This window comes from Gopherus evgoodei, chromosome 3 (assembly GCF_007399415.2).
Source record: "Gopherus evgoodei ecotype Sinaloan lineage chromosome 3, rGopEvg1_v1.p, whole genome shotgun sequence".
Lineage (NCBI taxonomy): Eukaryota > Metazoa > Chordata > Testudines > Testudinidae > Gopherus > Gopherus evgoodei.
The window spans coordinates 150,162,240-150,187,630 of record NC_044324.1 but is presented as its reverse complement, the minus strand read 5'-3'; the positions used below and the strand labels follow the sequence as shown (position 1 = coordinate 150,187,630).

The 25,391-nt window shown below is 41.5% G+C and overlaps 1 protein-coding gene across 1 annotated transcript in view; it reads right to left on the bottom strand.

Moving 5' to 3' along the window:
- WDR64 (WD repeat domain 64) overlaps nucleotides 1-12,863 on the bottom strand; it is a 140,495-nt gene extending 127,632 nt beyond the window's left edge. Inside the window, exons 1-3 of the mRNA XM_030558349.1 lie at nucleotides 12,710-12,863; nucleotides 10,530-10,660; nucleotides 415-517 (exon numbers count right to left, since the gene is read on the bottom strand). Coding sequence (XP_030414209.1) covers nucleotides 415-517; nucleotides 10,530-10,660; nucleotides 12,710-12,863 — 388 coding nt within the window. The remainder of the gene's footprint in view (nucleotides 1-414; nucleotides 518-10,529; nucleotides 10,661-12,709) is intronic.
- Between the last annotated feature and the right edge of the window lie 12,528 nt (nucleotides 12,864-25,391).

Below are 25,391 nucleotides of genomic sequence, written 5' to 3'. Positions count from 1 at the left end.
ATTCTATACTGGCTTTAAATAATCATACCGAATTTTCAAATATTAAAATCTTGAGGATGGGGGTGGTCTCATACAGCAAGCTGCAGAGGAATGTGGAGATGGGTGGGGGGGAGCAGAAAGAGTTTCTTAAGAGGTAGTTTGGGTCAGGTGATCTAGTCATTTAAAAATAAGAAAAGAAGAAAAGAGAAAGAATTTAAGAAAGTGGGTGAATAGGCAAGGCCTGTGTGCTCAATGTGTTGGGTGAGAAATCATCAGGTATAAACAGGATAGGGCCTCAGATTAAAAAAGGGGGTATATTATAAACATGGTAGAACAAGAAGTGTGCATAATCCACAGACATGTGACCTCACAATTTTATCCTAAAAAAATGTGTACACTAAAGTAGATTTTGGAATGAATATTAAAAGATGGCACCTGCTTTTGTAATCTGCTGTCTTCGGGACACCAGGAAAACCATGTTTTCTTCATCTAGCTGGGCAGCGAGGGCATCGCCTTCTACTATAAAATAGCCAAAGATCTGAGGAAAACCCATAAGAAAAAAGTTCTAAAAACCATGAATATATGCATAAAGATAAACATTCAACTGACTCTGCTCAGTATTATTTAACATCTTTTCTTTAAATAATCACCTATCTATACAATTTTATATATCACCTACTGTTATTCCGCTTCCCCTGACCACTGTCTACTTGTTTGTTCTTAGATTCTGTGCTCTTCTGAAGTGTTAGCAAAACGCAGAGCACTTAGTGGGTGCTAATGCAAATAATAATTCTAATAAAATGCAAAAAAAACTATTAGTGCAGTACTCTAGTTGATATTTTACATTCAAAAGTCTTAAATTCTTAACATTTTCACACTTCCGCACTTCCTGGTACAGGATACGATTGGAAGAAATACTGAAACAATAGAAATATATTACTTAGTAGCCTCATGAGAAAAGCTGAACAGTTGAACTTCTGGATTTGTATCATACACCGTTTTGAAGCTTTGAGGTTTTCCCCCATACAACTTTATGTGGAAAACAGTGGCATATGAGGTTCCAAACTGGAAAGACCTCCATTCTCTGGGTCCAAAAGCAGAGCAGATGTTTCCTCATGAAGTGACTCCCATCTCACTGTGTTGCAAAATTTTTCACTTTTTTCCTCCCCTCTTCATTATGCATGTCACTGGGACCTGGTCAAGAAGACCCAGCTGCCACTGCTACTCAGCCATCTAATCCCTTCTCTAAATCTGACAGGAGAAAATGGGATTGGAAGTCTTGACTCTACCTTAGCAGCCACATGGCCTCCCAAGATCCAAATAGGTCATATACTCCATCAAAGTCTCTTCACTTACTTTTCTCTCACTAGTTTTAAAAATAGTGTATTAGGATGCAAGTCAAATCTTTGCACATTTGTCTCTCCTAGTCATTTTCTCTTTTATTACATCTATTATCCATCCTGACAGTTCCAATTTATGCCCTTTAGTGCCATGTACAGAACATAGTCTTGCAGGGCAGCTTAAGTGCTCTCTTCTTTCATGGCATTGATGTGACCTCAGTCATTCACACTCTAAATGATACTGCAGTCAACTGTCAATCACAGCCCTTTACATTCTTCCTTCTGACCCCTCTTACTGCTGCTCTGCAGTTGTCTCTCCAGAGTTCCTCTTACCTGTACAGTTTTCTTAAGTGACATTTTGCAGTCACACCCTACTGATTCCTTTTGCAATATCACAGCATCACCCTCTTCCTTTGGTCTCTGAAGTAAATCAACCTTAACATTGCCAATAATTCTTATATAAAGTGATGATGCTAAAATATGGCAAATAGTTGATTCTTGCCCCTTTTAAAAATTGATTAAATCCCTTGATTATTGCTAGTACTAGCATACAACCTTTTCAGGAAACATTGAAAGATGTGTTTCCGGCTGAAGAGCTATCATTGAATGTGTTGATTGTTATTTAATATTTACATGGTGGTAGCTCCGAGAGGCCCCAATCCAGGCTGGGGCCCCTTTTAGGTATGTCTATACTGCAATCCGAGGCCTGATTACAGCACCGTAGCTTTACCTAGGCTAGCATGGTTACATAGATTAGCGTAGATGCAGCAGCTCAGTCTGTACAAACACACGGGGGACAGTGATTACATATTCACATTTCTAGCCCTCACTGAAGCCCATGCCGCTGTGCCTTCACTGCTATTTTTATCTGTGCTAGCACGGGTATGTCCACCTATGCTGTAGACACACTTAGGACTGCAGTGTAGACGTACCTTTTGTGGTAAGGTGCTGTCCAAACATGGACAAAGGCCCAGTGCTCACCCCGAAGTGCATGCAAGAGAAATACAAAGAATGCAAGAAGAGAAAAAACCTCATACATACAATTAGTGTACACATTCACAACTGTTCTGCCTCTCAACCTGAGAGAGAGTGGGGGAATGAAAGACAGAATCTCCGACGGTGGGCTTTAGTGACACGGAGGGAGGTGAGGTTGTCAGTGACTGAGAAAGGAAGGAGTTGGGAGGGAAGGCGCTCTGTTTTGGCCAGGCAAAATTGAAGTTGATGGCAATGCAACCAGGAGGGGATGTCCGAGACAGGTCAGAAGTGCAGACACAGACGGGAGAGTCATTGATAGTAGAGACTGTGTGAACGTGTGAGATCACTGCTGAGAGAGAAGGTGCAAAGAATAGTGGTCCCTCTGACCTTGGATGGCAGCAGAGGGCCATCCATATTTCACTGAGAGAAAAAAACAAAGCAGCTATAGAAGGAAGAGGAGAAAACTGGGAATGGATGTGAGGCTTGAAGAGGAGAGTCTAAAAGGATGGAGGGATGACTGTGAATGGCGTGGGAGGTGGACAAAGTGGAGACAGAACAGGAGCCAGGCTTGTGAAAGGTCACAGAGCAAGTTAGTGGTAGAACTAGGAGGAGAGCCCAAGAGTACTGGTTTCCAGTCCCCTGCTCTAATCACTAGAGAACACTGCCTGTCTCCAAAATTGCCTGTCTTGCAGCCACCACTACACCATTGCTATCAACCAAAATAAAACAAAACAAACAACGCCTCCTGTGCCTTAATATCTTGGAATGGTGTCAAACCCATTTGACCTTATTAGAGCCATATCTAAACGGCTTATCTTAACCTACAAATGTTTATGATTTGGTCCTCTCATTTTATGCGTGGTTATGAGAGATCAAAAATGGCTGTGGATCCCTTTGGCCATGTTGGGTACAATGCTGGTTTGACTCAATTTAGCTAAGAATGAGTTACAGTGGACCTAGATGAGGCATGCCTCTTTGGGGGTCACAATCTAAAGGAGAGGACACATGACTGCCTCACGTCTCCTTTGCCCAGTGATCCCCCCAGCACCCTACACCCAGCCTGGGGCTGCCGCGCTCTCTGTGCCCTGATGGAGTTACCTGAGCAGGGAGGTGCAGGGGGATCTGTCATTTTCCCACTGTGCCTCCCCCCACCAGCATGTTCATCTGCTCTCTCTCGCAGCCAGGTCCTGATAGGAAGCAGAACGGAGCTTCTTCTCATGCAGTTGAAGCTGGCCGCTCCCAGTCACTGCTCTGTGCAGCACAGCAGCTGCCTGAGAGAAAGCCTGGCTCTGGAGGTAGTGGCAGGCCACCCCCCTGTCCAAGCCAAGATGCTAGGGACAGGAGCTGAGCAAGCCGGAAATGTGCCAGGGGGAAGAGGGGACTCCGTCTCACTCGGCCCCTGTCCCTGGCAGCCAGACCTGGGTGAAGGGCAGCCTGCTGCTGCCACCACCCCAGCCAGGTTCTCTCACAGGCAGCTGCTGTGCTGCACAAAGCAGCCACCTTGAGCGGTCAGTGTGAGAAGCGGCTGGTCCTGCCTCTTCTGCTTCCTTCCCTGGGCTCAGCTGCCAGGGACAGGGGCCAAGCATGCCAGAGGGAGGGGGACAGGCGCAGTGGGAGAAGGACAGATCCTCTCTCCCTCCCACCCAGCAGGCCAAGCAGAAATCTGGGGGGTGTGCACTTGAGCCTGCATGCTCCCCCCCCCCCACAAACCACTCCATGCATCGCCTATGACAGTGGACATAATGTTGGTGGGGCTCAGACAATAAACTGAAAGCCATTAAAATCACAGAATTGTAAGACTGGAGGGGACCTTGAGAGGTCATCTAATTCAGTCCCCTGCACTCATGGCAGGATTAAGTATTATCTAGGTCATCCCTGACAGGTGTTTGTCTAACCTTCTCTTCAAAATCTCCAATGGTGGAGATTCCACAACCTCCCTAGGCAATTTATTTCTGTGCTTAACCACTTTGACAGTAGGAAGTTTTTCCTAATGTCCAACCTAAATCACCCTTGCAGCAATTTAAACCCATTGCTTCTTGTCCTATCCTCAGAAGTTAAGAACAACATTTTTTCTCCCTTCTTGTAACAACCTTTTACGTACTTGAAAATTGTTATCATGTCCCTGCTCAGTCTTTTTTTTTCCAGACTAAACAAATCCAGTTTTTTCAATCGTTCCTCATAAGTCATGTTTTCTAGACCCTTAATCATTTTTGTTGCTCTTCTCTGGACTTTCTCCAATTTGTCCACACCTTTCCTGAAATGTGATGCCCAGAACTGGACACATCACTCCAGTTGAGGCCTAATCAGTGAAAAGTAGAGCGGAAGAATTACTTCTCATGTCTTGCTTACAACACACCTGCTAATACATCCCAGATTGATGTTTGAGTTTTTCACAACAGTGTTACACTGTTGACTCGTATTTAGCTTGTGGTCCACTATGATCCCCAGATCCCTTTCTGCTGTACTCCTTCCTAGGCAGTCATTTCCCATTTTGTGTGTGTGCAACTGATTGTTCCTTCCTAAGTGGACTACTTTGCATTTGTCCTTATTGAATTTAATCCTGTTTACTTCAGACCATTTCTCCAGTTTGTCCAGATCATTATGAATTTTAATCTTATCCTCCAAAGCACCTGCAATCCCTCCCAGCTGGTATCGTCTGCAAACTTTGAGTGTACTCTCTGTGCCATTATCAAAATCATTGATGAAGATATTGAACAGAACTGGACCCAGAATTAATCATTGCAGGATCCCACTCGATATGTCCTTCCAGCTTGACTGTGAACCACTGATAACCACTCTCTGGGAATGGTTTTCCAACCAGGTATGCACCCACATGATAGTAGTTCCATCTAGGTTGTATTTCCCTAGTTTGTTTATGAGAGGGGCATGCAAGACAGTATCAAAAGACATACAAAAGTCAAGATATATCACGTCTACTGCTTCCCCCCATGCACAAGGCTTGTTACCCTGTAATAGAAAGCTATTAGGTTGGTTTAACTCAGTTTGTTGAAATCCAACACATCCATACTGACTGTTACTTATTACCTTATTATCTTCTAGGTGTTTGCAAACTGATCGCTTAATTATATGCTCCATTATCTTTCTGGGTACTGAAATTAGGCTGATTGGTCTATAGTTCCCCATGCTGTCCTTATTTCCCTTTTTATAGATGGGCACTATATTTGCCCTTTTCCAGTCCTCTGGAATCTCTCTTGTCTTCCATGACTTCTCAAAGATAATCACTAATGGGCTCAAATCTCCTCAGTCAGCTCCTTGAGTATTCTAGGTATATTTAATCAGGCCCTGGTGACTTGAAGACATCTGACTTGTCTAAATAATTTTTAACTTGTTCTTTCCCTATTTTAGCCTCTGATCCTACCTCATTTTCACTGGCATTAACTATGTTAGATCCCAATTGCTACTAATCTTTTTGATGACAGCTGAAACAAAGCCATTTAGCACTTCTGACTTTTCCACATTTTGTGTAATTGTTTCTCCCCTTCTTGAAAACAATGGTTGTCCTGTTCTAGTATAGGTAAAATCTGGACAATTTCAGGACTCTGCAGGTTTTCGTAGTTCAGTTTCCAGCTCTTGCTTCCATTTCCATTTATTACCCAGTCTCCACAAGATACATCTCCTAGATTAATGTCTTGGTACGTGCTGTCATTTATAAGGTCATCCAAGGTGTATAGATTGCTTCTAATTCACATTATCAGCAGATTTTACACTAAAAAAAACCTCTGCAACTCTTCTTTGCAGTGTCATATTTCAAGAATGCTGGTTATGGCTAAACCTAGATGAAATAGCTTCAATAGAACATTCATTTCTTTAATTCCTTCTATTTCTTGTCATCACATAATTAAGCATTGCCATTTTCAGAATTATTGCTGGGGTGACTTTCTAACTATTCTGTATTATTAGTCATTACATAATTTCTTGCAAGGAAAAATAAACATTTATTTGTAGAGTGGAGAGGTTTTAAAATCTCAAATTTCCCTCCCACAGTGTCCTGTACAATTTGTGACCTCCATTTTCAAGAGCTATCTATGAAGAGAGCTGTTAATTCAATTTTACAATACTCTACTTTCCTCCATATTAATAGGCATCTTAAGCATCCTACGTACAAATATAAAATTCACCAGCTCATGTGCTACCCAATTGATAGTTTTTAATCAATCTCTGCTCTAACACAATGAATTCAAATGCTGGCATTTACTATTATGTTCCTGAAGAATGCTTATAGGGCTGGGACCTGGGACCTTCAGACAGCATTTGTGCTGGAGGCACACTAATTGGGTAGCCTAGATGTTTAAAATCCTCATCCAGAAAGAGTTTTTGTACTACTGCTTCTAAAGCAGCCGGAGGGCCAGATGTCCTTTAAGAGTTTCCCTGATCAGGTAAACAGTTGTAAACTGCACAAATGACAGGCAATCACAACAAAATGTACCCTACCCTCTATCCCAGGTTGCAGCTGGAAGCAGTTTTGATGTATCTTCCCAAGTTTGTCACATTCTCATGTTGCTTTGGTAACCCCAATATGCTGTAATAAACTGGCAAATATTATGTATAACACTGCCCTTTACTGGGATGGAATCAGAACTGATCAACTGTGTTACAGACCTTCTGCTGCCAAAAGACTACAGAGATTCTCCTCAAGTTGGAGTGGTACAGAGCCTGTGCTTTCTGGAGCAGGAAGTTCCAAGTGCTATGGTGTACAGCAAAGACATAATTGTGGAAGGCAATACCACAAGTTACTGAGCTCAATACAGAGGTAGTTAGGGGAAATTTAACAGCCTGAGTTATACAGGAGGTCAAACTAAATGAGATAATGGTCCCTTCTGGCCTTAAACTCTATGAACCTATGTCATGCCACCAGGTTTCTGCCCCTTGTTATTGGTCATTTACAGATGCTAACCAGTCCTTTCCACTCTTTTGATACTTAGTGGTGAGAAGAGAGTCCTCCAGCCAGCTTCAACCTGGTTTCTTTCCCAAGCACTTACAACTAGAGCGCGTTGAAAAATGATTATTATTTTTTGCAGAAAAATGTGAAAATGTTTCTCTTTTTCCCAAATATTTCTCTATTTTTTTCCATTTTTTCCTCCAATCACAGCCAAAACAAATTTTGGTTTTCAAAAACAAAACAAACAACAAAACCCAGAAAATTTTGATCACATTCATTTTGGTTGAAAAACCATTTGTTTTTTTAAAAAAAATATTTTGACAGATTTCAACCAGATCTACATAAAATACTAGCTGGATGGTATATTCCTTTTTGGGGGGCGGGGGAGGATTTATTCCACTGTACCCTTCATAAATAATAATGACACACTTCCATATAAACGCACAACCTCATCCAGCAGGTCTGGTCTTTTTTACCACCTGAAGCATGATTTGGCTGATGAAGAGCAGCCTTCTACAACATCCCTATGTCCTTTTGTTTCTTTTAGTCCCCCTGCGCCCATCTTTTAATAGTGAGTACATTTAATAACGGTGGTGAGTGATTTCCCCTCTTGTGCACAATGTGCCAAAAAATTGTACATCAAACCATTTTTTCTCAATGCTGTTGTAAAGAGAAGTAATAAAGATGCTCTGAGTAATTTTAAATCTTTCCCCTAATGTACATGGGTAATGCTGGCTGTCATTTTGTCATTTTCATTTTCCCTGTACTCTTTTACAACAGCCTTAATCCAATTATTGGCTGAATTAAACTCTCAGGGCAAAATTCACCCCTCCCAGGAAAATATGCTAAGTGGTGATCAAGCTAAGGTTTGGGAGGATTGAGGAAGCTGGAATTCACCCTCCTCCCTAATACAATCCCTGTTACACAGCCACTATATCAGCTGCTGGGTCTGAATAGCCACTGCTATTCTCTGTGCAAGGCTCACTGTCTTCTAAACCATGGATTTAGTACATCCTTCCCAGTCTGCTGCCATCTGGTCCTTTCCATGCTGCTCTGTTTAGGATAGGTGTGGAGCCTGCTTCAGCAGTATACAGGAGGTGCAGAAGCCCCTCTGTTTAGTCACTCTGCCTGCATCCCCCCTCCATTCAAAGGGGTCCTACAAGATTGAAGAAGTGATGCAGAGGTTCTCGAAGGGACTAGAATTTGGCTACTCCTATAGTGTAGCTGGTATATTTCTTAACATCACTGGCTATTTCAAGAACCCGTCTCTTGTGCACCATGTCCTTGTAACACTGAAAATGCCCATTTTCTTCTTTTCTATTGCTAGCAGAGTTTCAAAGGAAAGCTGAGAGAGGTGGTTAGCAACAGCTTCTCCTTTCAAGTCTCATCTTAAGAGAGGAAGCAAGAAGGAACAGGGAAGAAATGTAAGGGGAGGACATGAAGGGAGAAGAGTTTTACATTGAGCTTTCACTAGGTGAATGCTGTAACAAAAAGGTTGGTCATGATTTAAAGACCTAGCTGATAAAAAGGCCCTATAGGTTCATGTACATTGACTGGAAGTTAACTACTTCAGCCAACCATATCACAGCTTTCATCCAAGCCCCACAGATAATGTGAAACATTTTTTTTGTCTTGACACACACAGTTGATCTGAGAATAATTTGTTAGTAGAGTGATGTCATAAAGAACAAAATCACAAGCGAAAATATTTAAGTCGGGGACTTGATAGAATCACTGTAGGATGGAAGCTCTTTTACCAGACTGCCAGGACCAAATGCATTGCCACTGCAGTGGTTCTAGAAAATTATATGAAGATGTTCTGCATGGATTATCAAAGGCTAAGAGCTGGGTAGTTCAGAGATCACTAAACATCATTTGATGCTCCAGAGTAACGAGGAAGTTTGCCTATTGAATTTATAACATGGTTTAGTTAGTAACACTGTTCCTCTGGGCCACAAGGGCAGTCAAATAAGTCTGCGCCCATATAGCCAATGCTGACAGTGCAATTCTAGGAAAGGAACCACACTGCACTGTAGGTGTTATCAGGTCCCCAGTGCCCAGCTCTGGTAGTTGTCCAAGTGTAAGATAAAAATCTTATGGTAATAGGATGTCATGGGTACAGCTGGCATTTTAACTGAAAGGTGCTTAATCATTGAATTGTCATGGTTATGACTGAGCCTATAACAAAGAAGTATATGATTCTAAATAAAAATAGTCATGGAAAATAGCTTTACAAGCAGCCATTCTGTGTAGGTTGGCTACAGCATACAGCTCCTACACAGAATGGCTGCTTGTAAAGCTATTTTCCATGACTATTTTTATTTAGAATCATATACTTCTTTGTTATAGGCTCAGTCATAACCACGACAATTCAATGATTAAGCACCTTTCAGTTAAAATGCCACCACTTCTATAACACTTTCCATTTCCAAATTATAGAGCCAAATTCGTCCCTGTTATAAGAGTTAACGAATCCTCACAACACACCCGCAAGGCAGACAGTCCTTTACAGGAGGTATCTGAGCACCTACATGCTCATTCAAGTGCCTAAATGCAAGAGTTTCCTGAGGGCAGAGCCAGGCCTTATATGCTAATTTTTGAACCTAGGAGCATGGTATTTGTTGGTTAAATTCTATCCTGAACAATGATTATTGTACCCCTAACACACAGCACCAAAAGGATCACATCTTGCAGGGCACTGATGCCTCCCACTGACCCCTCCTGTTAGCAGGTCATTATCTTGCAGCAGGTCTCAGCATTTTGGAAGATTTGACCCTGAGATGTTTAATAACTCCCCAGGTGAGAGCAGACTGTACAGAGGAAAAAGTCCAAGGGACAAATTTATCTCCCCTCTCCTGCAATGTGCATGCTCTCACTGGAGACATGTGTGCATCCAAACGCAAAATTTGTCCCTAAGATTTTTGGCTGTACATGTGTTTTAACTGTTCGCCACCAAACTAAAAATAAATGCTTCCTCTTTCTTTCTCAGCTTGTCAAAATTGTATTTATTATTGGGTTTTGTTAACATCTTGGATAAAGGCTCATATTATTACAGACAAGATGGCCTAAGCCAGTCCTTCACATTTTACCTCTCACTTATTCTCTAACCAACCAGAACAATAGTTTTAGCTAATTTTCCATCTAGCCTCAAAGCCAGATCCTTTTTTTAAAGGATGTAGCAGATGAAAGATTTATAGAACCAGTAATAAATGACATGGAAATGTCACTTTATGTGCATTCTCCGTGAATCCATTCTCGTTCCATGGTGTCAATGATCACATACTTGCATAAATTAACCTGACATTCCACTATTTCAGATTATACATAAACCTTACCTCACACCATTCTATCCTTCCATCAGGGTTGTTGCTAATCTTCCTGAAAAAGGTCTTAACATCTTGATCCTTCACTTCTGGACCAAAGAGGGTTTGTACTGTCTCATAAAATTTATCATAATCTATTTCATCTGTATTGGAACACAAATAACAAAAAAAAAACAAAAAAAATCCATCAGAGTTGAACACTAGCAAATTGTTTCTTCTCATATTTCCTTCTTTGACAGGTTACTGGCCCAGTGGATTGTTGGAGGGGTGAGGAAAGCAGTAGATGAGATAGATCTTGATTTTAGGAAGATTTTAACACAGTCCCACATGACTTTCTCATTAGCAAACTAGGGAAATGTGGTCTAGCGGAAAATACTATAAGATGGGTGCACAACTCCTTGGAAGATCATACTCAAAGGTTCACTGTCAAACTGGGAGGGTGTACCTAGTGGGGTCCTGCAGGAGTCAGTCCTGGGTCCAGTTCTAGCCAATATTTCCATTAATGATTTGGAATAATGGAGTAGAGAGTATGCTTATAAAATTTGCAGATGACACCAAACTGGGAGGGATTATAAGCACTTTGGAGACAGGATTAGAATTCAAAATTACCTTGACAAATTGGTGTGAATTCAACAAGATGGAATTCAATAAAGACAAGCATAAAATGCTAAATTTAGAAAGGAAAAATGAAATGAACAACTACAAATTGGAGAATAACTGGCTAGACAGTAGTACTGCTGAAAAGGATCTGGGGGTTATAGTGGATCACAAATTGAAGATAAGCCAACAATGTAATACAGTTGTGAAAAGGCTAATATCATTCTGAGGTGTATTAACAAGAATGTTTTGAATAAGATGCAGGAGACAATTTCCCAGCTTTACTTAGCACAGGTGAGGCTTAAGCTGGAGTACTGTGTCCAATTTTGGGTGCGACACATTAGGAAAGATGTGGACAAATTGGAGAGCGTTGAGAAGAGAGCAACAAAAATGATAAAAGGTTTAGAAAACCAGACATCTGAGGAAAGGTTTAAAAACAAATGGGCTTGTTCAATCTTGAGGAAAGAAGACTGGCAAGGAGGGCGGGGGGAACATGATAACACTCTTTAAATATGTTAGGGGCTGTTCTAAAGAGGATGGTGATGAATTGTTCTCCTTGTCCACTGAAAGTAGGACAAGAAGCAATGGGTGTAATCTGCAGCAAAAGAGATTTAGGTTACATATTATGAAAAACTTTCTAACTATAGGGTAGTTAAGCTCTGGAATAGGCTTCCAAGAAAGGTTGTGGCATATCCATCACTGGAGATTTTAAGAACAAGCTAGATAAACACCTGTCAGGGATTGTCTAGGTTTACTTGGACCTGCCTCAATACCAGGATACTGGACTGGATGACCTCTTGAGGGCCATTCCAGCCCTACATTTCTACAATACTACATTTGGTTCCTGGCTTGATTTCGCCTTCAGCATCATTAACGTTCAAGTTCTCAATCTTCTTGTTGAATTCATTCTAGCATCCCTGCCAAAATAAATTCAACCTTCTTAATTTCCAAAAATCTCATGGGTTTAAAAGTAATTTACAAACAAACAGTGCAGCCTAGAAAACCTGCAAGGTGAGAAGGAAAATGGCGTGGAAACCTTCCATCCCCAATTCTGGCTTACTCTGAGGGGTGTTAAAAGAGCATTCTGCTAACCTACCACCCAGGAGTATTCTGAGGTCAAAGAGAGTTCTGTGATAAAGCTGACTTTTTTGTGCACCTAAAGCTGCTGGCCTGCATTGGTAACAACCTACATGAGGTTGAGTTACCTATGATAATATAAATGGATTGACTTGGACAATTAATTGGTTCATGTGTTTCATTCATTCAAACACACAAAGCACTATGTAAGGATTAATCAAGTACTATTACAGGGAATCACTATGAGAGGATGAATTCTTCTGCCAGGAAGAATTCGTTTTTGTGGGTAAAAGGCTCAGTAACATAATCTGGCCATAATAAGACTGCTGTAGGTTTTAGCTTACCAGGGAAATATTTTCTTAGAGCAATCTGCATATTTCCCTTAAAAGTGGGGAAGGCGAGCCCTAGCCTGTATGCCAGTTTGGGTCTTCTGTAGAATCCTGGGCCATCCCACCTAGCTACCCAGACTTCATTCCAAAATTACATGGTCTTTCAATCAGAAAGACAATGCCTCTTACCCTCATCTTTAATGTACATCCCTAATCTTTCCTCCCTTTTCTGGGCGACTGTTTTTCCAATCAGTGTCTGAAACTGCTTCAAGGCATAGTTGAATTTTGCCACATCAGAAAGAGCACTGAGTTTTTCTTTTTCTGAATCCCGCCTGTCAGACATCTTCGATTGATGGCATGGAGGTGCGTCATGCGGGAAGGACAGCTTGGAGAATCCTCCTCCTCATGGCACCGCCCCCCAAGCCTTGTTTGGGTCCTGAAATCTTAAACTGTCATGCAAGGGTGTGTGAGGTGCAGCTGCATGACCCTAATTCCAGGTGTCACTTAAATGAGTGAGTGATGATTGGCTTAACAAGCACTCCCTGCTGGCAAGTCTATCAGCAAACTCCTGATGTCATAATCCTTCATTACATCACAGAGTCTCTATTGATCACTGAGCCAGCCTAAGTCATGAGCCAGCGTCAATGACCAGTTGGGTAATGGCAGTTTCTCTCCCACTTCCCTCCTTTGCAGAAAACATATATATACACAAGGAGCATGTAAAGACAGAATTTGCTAGTCACTCAATGTCAGACAGAGGTCATTTCCTGTGCACCTAGGGACTCTCTGCCCTTCTCGCTACCTGGCCACATCCTCTTTCCCTCTTGGGGTTCTAGGGTTTCCTTCCACCCCTCGTGAGCAGAACTTCCCTTCCTTCTTCCTTCTGGTGGGTATTAATTTCACACTTCAGCTGCATAAGCTCATGTGCGGAGCACAGAGTGACTGAGCTAAGGAAGAGCCTTTCTCCACTTGGGAAAAGGAGGGGAAGGGTGACTTGCAGGTGGCCTTTAATACAGGAGGAAGGATGTTTTTAAAACCAAAATGTCATGCAATTTTTTAGAGAAGAGGTAAAACTTTCCTTGTTTTATTCAAGGACAGTTCACTGGTGGGGTGGAGAAAAAGATGCACAGCAGCTCCCTATTAGTGCTCTCTTCCATCCAGCAGTCCCTACAGTACAGAAGGCACATAGGGGAGAGGGGCTTTTTTTCAAATGGACTGGGGCATTTTTCTTTGAAATGACTTTTCACTTATTTTGTTATATACCATTGTAGATGAGTGGCTACCTCATGGTGCCCCCTGGCAGCCTCATGGCAGCCCTGCTTGCAGCTCACTTCAGTTTCCCTTCTTGGTCTCCAGCTAAACTCCACTAACAAAAGCCCTCCTTAGGGGTTGATTTATTAAAATTCAAAACTCAACACAAAAGTCTTTCCTCCAGCTGGGTACAGCACACAATCCCCTGGTCTAGTCACAGTCCTTTCTGCCTTAGCAAGCTACTCCCAGCCCTATCCAGTTGGAGCAATTCTCACGATCTTCCTTGCGGAAGCCTCTCTCCCTCTAATTCCCTCCCTTATCACAGCCACCTTCTGCTCTTTATAGGAAATCACCCGATTCCCCTGAGGTGGGGCTCTGTAATCAGGGTGGGCTTGGCCTTAGGATCGCCAGCACCAGGGCAAACCACCCTGTTACAAACATACACAGGAAAACAAGATTTTCTGTCTCAAAGGAGACCAATGGGAAATCATGCTCTCTCTCCTGTCTCTACCACTGGTTTTTCAGATGATGTATCAGATGATGTAGCAGAATGTGGAAAATAAACTAACCATCACCATAATCCACCTAATTCTTTGTGCAGTGCTATCATTGGTCAGGGAAAGGAAGGAGATGAGGGGAAGATACCCTCCAGACCCACAGCAATCAGCTTCCCCCTACCTACACATGATATTTGTTGTTACATTATTCAGATACTTTTTAAAATTCCTCTGCTGTACTAAACTCTGATTGCCCATGACTAAGTTCAGATGCAGTATTCCTTTTATTTGTCCTAAATATTCCTGTAGACTTGAGGAGAACCCCTGGTCCTGGTTCTATGGGATATAGTAAAATGATGGTACTGAGTGATAGCCACTGCAGACTTCATGTGCTTAATTATTTCCTTCCCCGGTAAATCTTCTCCTTCTGAGGTTCGATAGTCATAGTATTTACTATCTTTCCTTATCTGTAAACCCAGCTGTACCGGGAACCTGCTTCTCAATTATACATTTGATTCTAGGTCACTGGTCCAGATCTGGTCAGTAGTGATCCAACATCATCAGGACTGGACAGCAGTTTGGAGGCCTAAGTGCAATTAGCAGCGAGCTCAAATACCGCAACTGACACTCCTTTTAACTAGCCCACTTGTTCTTGGCCTCTGCTGCAACTGCCAATTAAATGGGCCTGGAGCTGAGCTGCACACCTTTTACCTAATGCCCACCACAGGAGCGTCACCCCTTTATGCTGGGAACAGACTCCCAGCAAATGTGTGCCAAGCCACCATGTTCTGCAAAGTATTTTTAATTCAGCACTGTCATGGAGTGAACTTATTGGCCAGTGCATCCCCTCATGGCGGGACAGGACATTACAGTGACTCCACTTCAATTCCCCCCCACCCCAGACATCAATTTGGCAGTATGACAGTTGGTCTCTTCTCCCAGCTCCAGCCAGGTTGTTCATAATCTTAATCCTTGCAAGGTAGTAAAGAGTCCCATGGTCCCGTATCAGGTCACCAGTCAGCCCCAGCCTGGGCTCTACAGTGTTTGCTTCCTCTTCTCAGGGTTCCTATCCCCCTTTTTTGGAGATGGTAGGGGAGCCCAGGCCACTCTCTCCTCTGGGTTCCAGTCCTGGGAATCTGTGTTTAACCAACTAAGACATGCTCCTTCCTACGTCTGTCTACAGGCCCCTTTCCCAGCATTATGCTTTCCAAGCCTCTCTCGGGAAGCTGACTCCTTATGCGGCTTCTCGACAGTCTGTTGCTGAGAAGCCTCTTCTTGACAGTTTCCAGCCTCGCTGTCATTTTCGTGTAACCTTTTCACCCTCAGGGCCAGCCCCAAGATATGTACCTTACTGTAGCTCTCCGCTCTCAGTCCTTCCCTTTATATTCGTGCTTCCTCTATAGACACCACCAAGTCTGATTCTCCCCACCTGGGTCTAATCCTTAATTACCTCTTTCCCTTCCAGGTCTCACAATGGGCTAACTGGGCTACCTAGCTCCACTTAACCTTATCACTGACATTGTGGGGTTTATACACCTCCATCACATGCACCTATTGTTCCAGGACATAGTCAAGGGGTAACACCCATAAGCCATTCTGTTTGTTAATTGATTTTCATCAGCGGATCTCAAACCAAATTGCTACATGAGAGCTAGGTATTATTATATTATTGTACTGGTTCGTGCCTTCGGGATCCTGTACTACTCCTGCTGAAGTCAATGGGACCTTTCTTATTTTCTTCAGTGGAGTTTGACTGGGCCCATAGGTCTTTCCTGCAACCTGTTGCATATGGTCACCACTTTGCTCCCACAGGGAGCCCCACTGACTTCAGTGAGGCTCCCCACTTCATGGCAGGTTTGGTGCCTTAGACTGTATTGCATTCTATTCAGGGTCTCACACCATGATAGATTCTGAGCCCCTTCTAGACTTAACAAAAAAAAAATCTTCCTTTCTATAGCCCCCTGGGGTAGAGTAAAGTAAGTGTTGTTTTTCCCCCCACTACAATATTAATATGAAATAGTCAAAGGACTTAGTGTTTGACCATATTTATACATTGCAAAGTCTTATCATTTTCTCAACGGTGCTAAGGGACACAGCACAGTCCAGTGGTTAGTCAGGGGAATGGGGTCCATTCCTGGCTCTGCCACTTACTTCTCGTATGAACGTATCAAGTTACTAAACTTATCTGTAAAACAGAACAACATCCCACCTATGAAACAGTTACAGTAAAACCTCATTCATCCTTACGCAGTAGTCTTTGCACTTTATAATGCAGCAGTCTCTGTCTACTTCTGTACAGTACACTGCTGCTAAATCTTTGACAAGTCTTGCGTTACTAAGATTTATTTTTACAAAATGCTGCTTTACATTTACTTGACTATTATACTCATCATACACATAATATATAATAGTACAAATCATACATAAAACGGAACTATAACTCAATTATAGCAAAGTACATTGTGAAGCATTAGCTTTGTTTAAAAAATTATTTGTTCATTGACTTACTTGCCAGTTATGGAATGCATTGATTCATCATTCATTAGTGCAATAGTACAGAGGTTCTGCTGTATTAATCCTATTTAGCATTTACAGCGCTTTTCATTTTCCAGGTGCTCTACAAACATTAAATGGGCTTTTCAGATACCTTTAATCCATTCAATCTCTTTTTATATACATTTTGTATTGCATATTTATTATATGTAAGTTTTTTACAAGAGAACAAACGGTCAGTAAATTAGATAAATTAGGTAAATTAGATTTAAGGAACAGCAAGACATAATACAAAAGAGATGTAACGTCATTGAAACGGACTCTTTACAAATGCTGAGGACAGAACATACCTTGCCTTATGTGGGAAACACACACACAACCATGCACAAAAGTATTAACAAAACTACCATAATATCTTAAGTGTAATTTTTTTCTATTCTGGTTTAAAAATAAAATGTATCTGCAGATTAAGTAATACAATATTGTGCACTTTTAAAGCTACACAGAGTTGGTCTTTGAGGCACATGTTAACTTATCAACAGAAAGCTTCACTGACAAAGTACCACATTGCCTCTGAGAGCAGATATTTGTCCCATCCTATATCAACATTCCCAGGACCAACAAATTCCAAAATATTGCAGGGGAATAAATTAGCAACACTGTTGATTGGGGAATTATATCACCTTTCATCCCAAAGCAACGGATTCTTCTAGAACAGATATCCTCACTAGCAGCTCAGGTGGCCACTGATCTATTTCCTAGTAATTCAGATAATCATAGATTCCTTTAATTTCACTATCAGTGCAGATGTAATGGTCTTATCTGATGATAAAGCTGTGTACGAGAAAACCCAGCTAGAAGAGCCCGACCAAAAAACAAATCAACCACCATCACTTTGGGTCCTAATTAACTCCTTTGTTAGCCATCATAGCAAAGGCATCATGAATTCATAGATTTTAGGCGGAGGGCTCATTAGATAATCTAGTCTGTCCTCCTATATCACAAGCCATTAAATTTCACCCAATTAACTTGTACTGAGTCAGAGGTGCTGACTTTGAGAGTTCCTGGGTGAGGGGGTGTTCTTGATCCTCCTCTGCCCCAGACTCACTCCACTCCTTCCCCAAACCCCCCAGCTCCGCTCCACCTCTTCCTCACCCTGCTCTGCCCTGCCTTTTCCCACCCCATTCTGACCCCTTCCCCACCTCTTCCTGCCCCCGCTCCTCCCCCTCCTCCCTAGCACCTCCTGCATGCCCCTGAACAGCTAATCACCATGGGTCAAGGACCTGGCTGCCAGTGGGTGCTGAGCACTTACTATGTTTTTCCATGGGTGCTCCAGCCCCAGAGCACCCACAGAGTTGGTGCCTATGTACTGAACCCAATAACTTGTGTTTGGCTTAAACAGATCATCCATACTGGATCTGAAGGCACAGAAATGAAGAATCCACCACTTCCTTTGGCAGTTAGTTCCAACAATTAGTGACCTTCACTGCTAAAAATGTGCCTTTTTTTTTCTAATTTGAAGTTGTCTGGATTCAGCTTCCACTGGTTGGTGTTAAACTTTTTGCCTCTATTTTAAAGAACCCTTTAGTACCCAGTATTGTCTTCCCATGAAGGTGCATAGAAACTAACCAAGTCACCCCTCAATCTTTTTTAGATTGAATCTAAACAGATTGAGGTAAGGCTCTTACTGTAAGGCATTTTCTCTAGTCCTTGAATAACTTGTGGCTTTTTCTTCACCCTCTCCAAATTTTTCATGTTTTTTAAAATGTGGACACCAGAATTGTATGCAGTATTCTATTATCAGTCTCACCAATGCCACAGACAGAAGTAAAAATCATCTCCCTACTCCCATTCACTAGTTCCCTGTTGGTACATTCAAGGATCACATTAATCCTTCCCCATCCCCCCCAATATCACACTGGGAGCTTATGCTGAGTTGCTTGGCCACTATGATGCCCCAGATCCTTTTCAGAGTCAGTGCTTTCCAGGATACACACCCCCATTTTGTAGGTATGCCCTACGTTCCTTGTTCCTAGATTAATAACTTTGTGTTTGGCTGTGTTAAAATGCATTTTGTTTGAATGTGGGTTTGCAGAGCACTCCAGGATACTATGTATGACTGCCCTTGGCCTCATCATTAATTACCATTATGCCAGTCTTTGTGTCATCTTCAAATTTTAGTACCACAGATTTTATGTTTAATTCCAGATCATTGTTGAAAATGCTGACTTGCACTGGGTGTAGTACCAGTTCCTATGGAACCCCACCAGAAACACCCCCATTTACTGATATTTCTTTTCCCTAATGACAATTACTTTCAGATCTGTCAGTAGTCAGTTCCTAATCTATTTAACATGTGTTCTACCAATACTGTATAGTGTTAATTTTTAGTCAGAATGTTATGTAATATTAAATCAAACAGCATTCACAAGTCTAAATCATTGACATAATTACTTTTTATCAACCAAACTTGCAATCTCAAAGAATGAGATCAGGTTTGTTTGACAAAACCTATTTTTTATAAAACCATGCTGACTGGTATTAGCTATATTCCTTTCCTTTGATTCTTTATCAGTTTAATCCTGTATCATCTTTTCCATTATTTATTCAGGCTAACTGGTTTATTTTACTGGGATTGATGTGCATGGACACTGCCCCATCTAAGTGGTCTTTCCAGGTCAGGGTTGAGGTACGATGATTAACAGGGCAGCAAAGTTCATTCTGTTGCTACCTGTTCTATGGCTGCAGGATATAACAGATTTCAGTCCCCAGTGTTATAAATCTGGAACATTAAATTAACTTGGAAAAAAAACACTTTGCAAAAATCAGCCTGGTGGCAGTTTTGAATCTTACAATGAAGGAAACAATTTAATGTCAAGCAAGTGACTACACAATTTCATGGAGGTAACACCCTTATGCATGAGCCAACTGGTAAATTGGAAAGAATATGTTGGGGACCCAGTCCTGCTCATTTTACTCACATGAGCAGTTTCACTGAAATCAGAACTACATGGGAGAGCAGGATTTGTCCCTGACTTTGTAAACTGTCACATTGCATCCAGGCTTGCCATGATCACATTGCATTCCTCTCAATCTTAGTAGTCATAGGTCTGATTCTGTGAGGTGCTGAGCAACCTGAATACTCTGCAAGCTGAAAGGCACTTATTACTTTGCAGAATCGAACCATATCTGAATGCCCATTGTGGCAAGGCACCTTCTCAGTCTCCCCAGCCTCTGATGCTTTTAGCTCTGGTGAGACAGGCTTGGGTAATGCAGTCCCCCCATGGGACACAGGGGGAGTCTGCTCCCCATATCTCCACTGGTCCTATTTGGAGTATTTTTTACTCCCTTGTGGGAGAGAGTACTGCCTCTCCTCCTGGTGCGGCTCGCTATCTTGTTGCTCCTACACTCCTGGCAGCAGGGCTCCTTCTCTCTCTGCTCTGCCCCCTCCTTCCTCCTAGGGAAGGGTTTAAAAAGGTCTCAGGCAGCCCTAAGTTGGAATCAGCTGATACTAATTAAGCTCAGCTGAGGGGGAGCTACCTGATTCTAATTGCTACCTTGGTAACCCTTTCTCAGTTGAACCTGATTGACCTGTAGTTGCTCCCAGTTGATAAGGAGGGCCTTTTAACCCTCTGGGAATAATTTCTACCCCTCCCTTGCAGCTGTCTGTCCTGAGTTTATCACACTATTCTTGCCATAACTTTAAAACCACATAATAATCTTAGTCAAACTGATGGGCTACAAATGCTAGTGATTTTACTAAGGGTAGATGTTAACAACTTCATAGTTTACATATCTCAAAATACGCGGAGGGTCACCTATCACTTTTTAAAAAATTATTTGACTATTGTAACCCCCTCCTGTACACTTCCTCTGAATGTTCTACACAAGCCTGTCCCTTTTGGCTTTGTCATCAACAGAACTTGTTGACTGCATCACATATTTAAGATGGACAGTTGTATTGAATAGTGTTGGCAGTTTAGCACCCACCTGAGCCCTCAAAGGACTTCGGAAGCTAACTGACATTGACTTGCGCTATCTCTACTTGAGCAATATCATTGCTAGAGATGGCTTTGCCAATGGAAAATAGAAGTGGGGGTTAAATGTAAGAAAAGAGAGTGTTTGGCACTGGGCAGAACAGATAACATTAGCACCTGCAAGAGGTAAGAAGTGATCCAGGAAACATACCTGCTATTCCCATCAATGGCTCTCCAGCTGTGATGCTGTGGCACAATTCTGGGTTAGTGTACCCCCGATTCTATTGCACACAGTTCTCTGGGCAGGAACCACACCAGACAAAACTGGGCGCTCCCTTTCTCATTGGAATTCTTGTCTGTTGTACCTGAATTACAGTAGTTTTTAGGATTGTGCACCCTGTATATTGCTTCATGACTCCTGAGTTATGTTTCCAGTCCTGCCACTGACTCATGTGTGGCCTTGGGCTGAGCCTTTGTTTCCCTATTTGTAATATACGCAAAATGTTACACATTTTTGTAAAGAAATTGAACAGCCTTGGATGACAAATTCTCTATAAAAGAGTTAAGTTTTGTTATTCTCTTGCCTTCTGCAACAGAAGGGATTTATTGTGTAAGATATAGTAGCTCTATATAGCATTATGGTAGTGCTCAGAAGCCCCAGATGGGACCCCATTGTGCTAGGTGCCGTACGAATACATAGGAAGATACAGGGCCTAAGCTCTGAGAAGTTTAGAGTCCAATTCAAGGCAAGACATAATGATTAAGTGGAACAAGTAATAGAAGGGAAGGAAAGGGGGAGACAAACAAGAATATGTTGTTCCATAGCCTAAGTTTGCATACAACTTGATAGTCTGAGCACTGTAACACTGAGAAGGCAGTAATGTTAACTTGACCACATTGCAGAGTATTTTTTATGTCTCCCTTTTCTGTACTGTGAAACGAATAAATAAAATACACAAGATGTGGAATATGGCAGAGTTAATGTTATTTTAGGAACCTCTGCCTTTAAGCTTCCAGACAACCATCTTCTTAGCTACTCAATATTTAGTCACATCTGGTGTGTTCTGGGGGTAGGACAGAAGTCAATGGCTCTTGGTACATGTACAGAGGTTTGCCCCAAAGAATGCAATTGCAGGATTACGGCCTGGATTATTTGCAAAAATCAGGTGCTCTCAATGGGATTCTCCATCATTACTGTGAAATTCTACACCATTTGAAAACACTCAGAGTTAGGAAATGCAAACTTAAGGGTTTTACACTAACCTTAAGGGGACACTATCAAGTTAAAATTCACATAGGCTCACTTTCCTGCCCATTGATTTCAATGTGTATGTTTATGGCAGCAATATTGGGCTCCTTGTTCTTTAAATGCATTTTCTTCCCTGTGCCACTAATGATGCCTTAAATTATTGAAGGACAATTTAAAAAAAAACTTGTTTCTTATGCACTATTTATGCTGTTACCTTCTACTGTGCATTTCACTCTGTTTGGGCAATGAAGATAGACGAGTCCATTTCTAATCATTTTGATTTCCTAGTTGTCACTTTAGCAAGAAGCTGTAGTGGTGGGGTTGAAAAAATGGATAGGGAATTTTATTCCTTTAAAAATAAATAATTTCTATCGAAACTGAAATTTAGAATACCAAGGTAACAACATCTAGGCCATACTTCACTGGATTGTTTTTTACAAACCAACATTTGAGGGAGGACCTATCTTCACCTACGCACCCTGAACATAGGGGTATAGAAGCCCCTTTCAGCTATGCAAGGATGTGGTCATTTAAGTGAATAGGGATGGCTCCAAATTCTTTTCTCAGCCTTGTCACTACCGTATTTTGGATTTCTAGTTTTGCATATCCTGACTTCTGAATGCTCTTTAAATGTGCCCACTTTACACAGATTATTATTTAAAAATTAAGACCTGATTCTGCAAACCCTTAAAATGGGACTTGTTTACATGATTAGGGATTACAGTTATGCAGGGGCAAGCCGTGAAATTGTACCTTTTACTTATAAAAATGTACATTAATGGTATGCATTAGCAACATGTATATAGCTGCTTAAAAACATTGTTGTACTTCCCAGCGGTAGTGAATAGACAAAAAGTTTCCCTTGTCCTTAAGTTTCTCCCTTGCTCTATTGATATATGTTGTAGCTATATATAGAAAAAGTGAATAATCACTGAGCTTTCATCTGCCTTTCAGGCTAAAGAATGGCTAAAAGAACAAGGAAGAAAAAAAATGCTAAGAGACAGCTGTAACAATCCTAGTTAAGAAGCTGAAGACAGGGTAATCATTTTTAAAGAGTACTGTGGGCCGGCTGCACAGAATTCTATGACTACTTTGTTATAACCAGAGTCCCCTGGATTTTCAGAATTCAGAGCAGGCTTCAGAAACGAGCTTTGTCTGATTCCTGAAATGGAATGTATGAAACACTGACAGCAATCTCTTAACTGTGTCTCTTCTCACTGCTGGTTTATCCAGTGTTTCTGAAATGGGGAGATAGGACATGTGAGAGTCTGCAAAACTAGAAGACTGTTGGGAAGAAAATGAAGGGGAAGGAGAAATGGAAGGGAAGAGGGTGAGGAAGACAGAAAGTAGAGTGCAGGAGAATGAACACATGGAGAGGTCTGTTTTAAAACATGCTTCTCTTCCACTCTCAGCCTCCAACTGAGAATCACAGAATCCCATTCAGTTTTGAGGATTACCATTATTGCTTTGTTTCTAAAGTAGAGGTCTGGGAGTCAGGAGTCTTGGCTTATATTTCCCAGCATGCCAAAGGTCATACAGTGACTTCACTGTTGTAACCTCAGCTTCCGAATCAAACATGCTGGCACTTTGAGATTCCAAAACATATTTCAAACCACCAGGAATATTAAAAGGGGAGTGGGTTTAATGAAATTTCAAATCACCTGCTGACATTACAATAATTAAATGTTGCTTATGTGGTAGTTGGCTGGAACTCTTTCTTTACATGCACATAAGATGTTGGGTTTTCTGAAAATTTATAGTCAGTGGATTCTGCCAACACATAGGAGTGATGCATAACTGACAACAAATCTATAAAAATGCTCCTGCAGAAATGATACATGAAACACTGGTGAATTTCAGGGACCCTGTTTATAATTGAGGGTCAGAGAGCTTGCATCTCATCTTCAACTGTTTCCATCTGATTAAAAGCTCAACTGTGCACATCTTTGTCCTCTGAGTTCACATTCAGCATGTTGTAATCCCTAGCTGTTTTCAGTGGAATTCAATTAATAATCATTGCAATAACACTACACACCAATTCATTTCCGGAGCTCCACATAATGGGTTGTGGTTTCTCCCTTCCTGCAACTATCACATTCAGGGTGAAGTCTTTCCACTGTATTCCCATTTACTTGCTCACAAGAAAGACAAGCAGGGTTTGGCCAACAAATAAATTAATAGAAAAGAGAGCAGTGTAATGAAGATTGATGTATCTCTTCTAAAATATATTTCCTGTAGCTTTACAACAGCCTGAAAGTTTGAGAATGGGATTGGCTAAAGAGTTAATGAGATTATCCGTATTGTAATTGCATTGGATCTGCTTTCTGGAGAGGCTTTATATGCTCTAGTAAATACGGCATTGGACTGAGAGCTAGGAGTGTGTGTTCTGTTCTCAGACATGCTGTAACACCAGGAGAAGTCACTTCTCTTCCTTGTGCCCCAGTCTTCCTCATCTGCAAAATGAAGATAATGACGATAACTTCATTCCATTGTAAATGATATGGAGACCTACAGAAGGAGCATTATAGAATAGTTACAAAGTATTCCCTGTTTGATAAGATTAATAATTTAGGCATTATCACGTCAAACATTAGACCAGCTGCATATCTGTGGATCTATTTCATTTTGCAAGAATTGCAAAATTATTTGCGTTGAGATGTGATTTTGGCCCATTCCACTTATTAGTTTTCTTGCTCGCTCTCATTTTCTGGAAATCCAGAAGGCCTCCCCAGGGAGCTTCCTGTTGCTCATTCCCAGGTGTTTGATAATAAAAACCTCTTCAGTGGGATAAGAAACCCCTAAGTGCATCCCAGAATCCAGCACTTGGACAGTGCCCAGCATTACATAGACTGTTTTGCTCTCTGACTTACATCTGTTCTCTAATAGCTACACCAACATTTGTACCATTATTAAGGCTGCATTTTCAACATGGCCGTCACAAGACCCATGAGTTCATACTGTCGTATTTTTACACATGCTCTGTGGTAACTTAAACTCAGAATTTTCAAAGCTGACAAGTTACACCCTGCACAATGTCCAGAGTTTAAAAGAGAACAAGACAATTCATAATTAGGGCTAGTTGTCCATTACTGGAGGAGCAGAAAGATCATGAATCCTGCTTTTAGGAAAAAATCATGGCACGTGTTTATAGCTGATATTAAAAAGGCAGCTGCTGCTGCTGCCTTTGCCAAGGCTGAATCAGGAAAGCAGAGCTAGCAGGGACTGGTATTGATATTTTAAATTGTTTTCAGCTAATGGCTAAATGTTATTTAATGGGCTTTGAACACTTTTTGTTTGCAAACTGTATGCTTTTTTAATTAAAATAATGTGACCTGTGATTCTTAGCATTGTCTACTATTAAAATGATTGTTTTTTCTGCTCCATATACTTTGCCATGACAAACC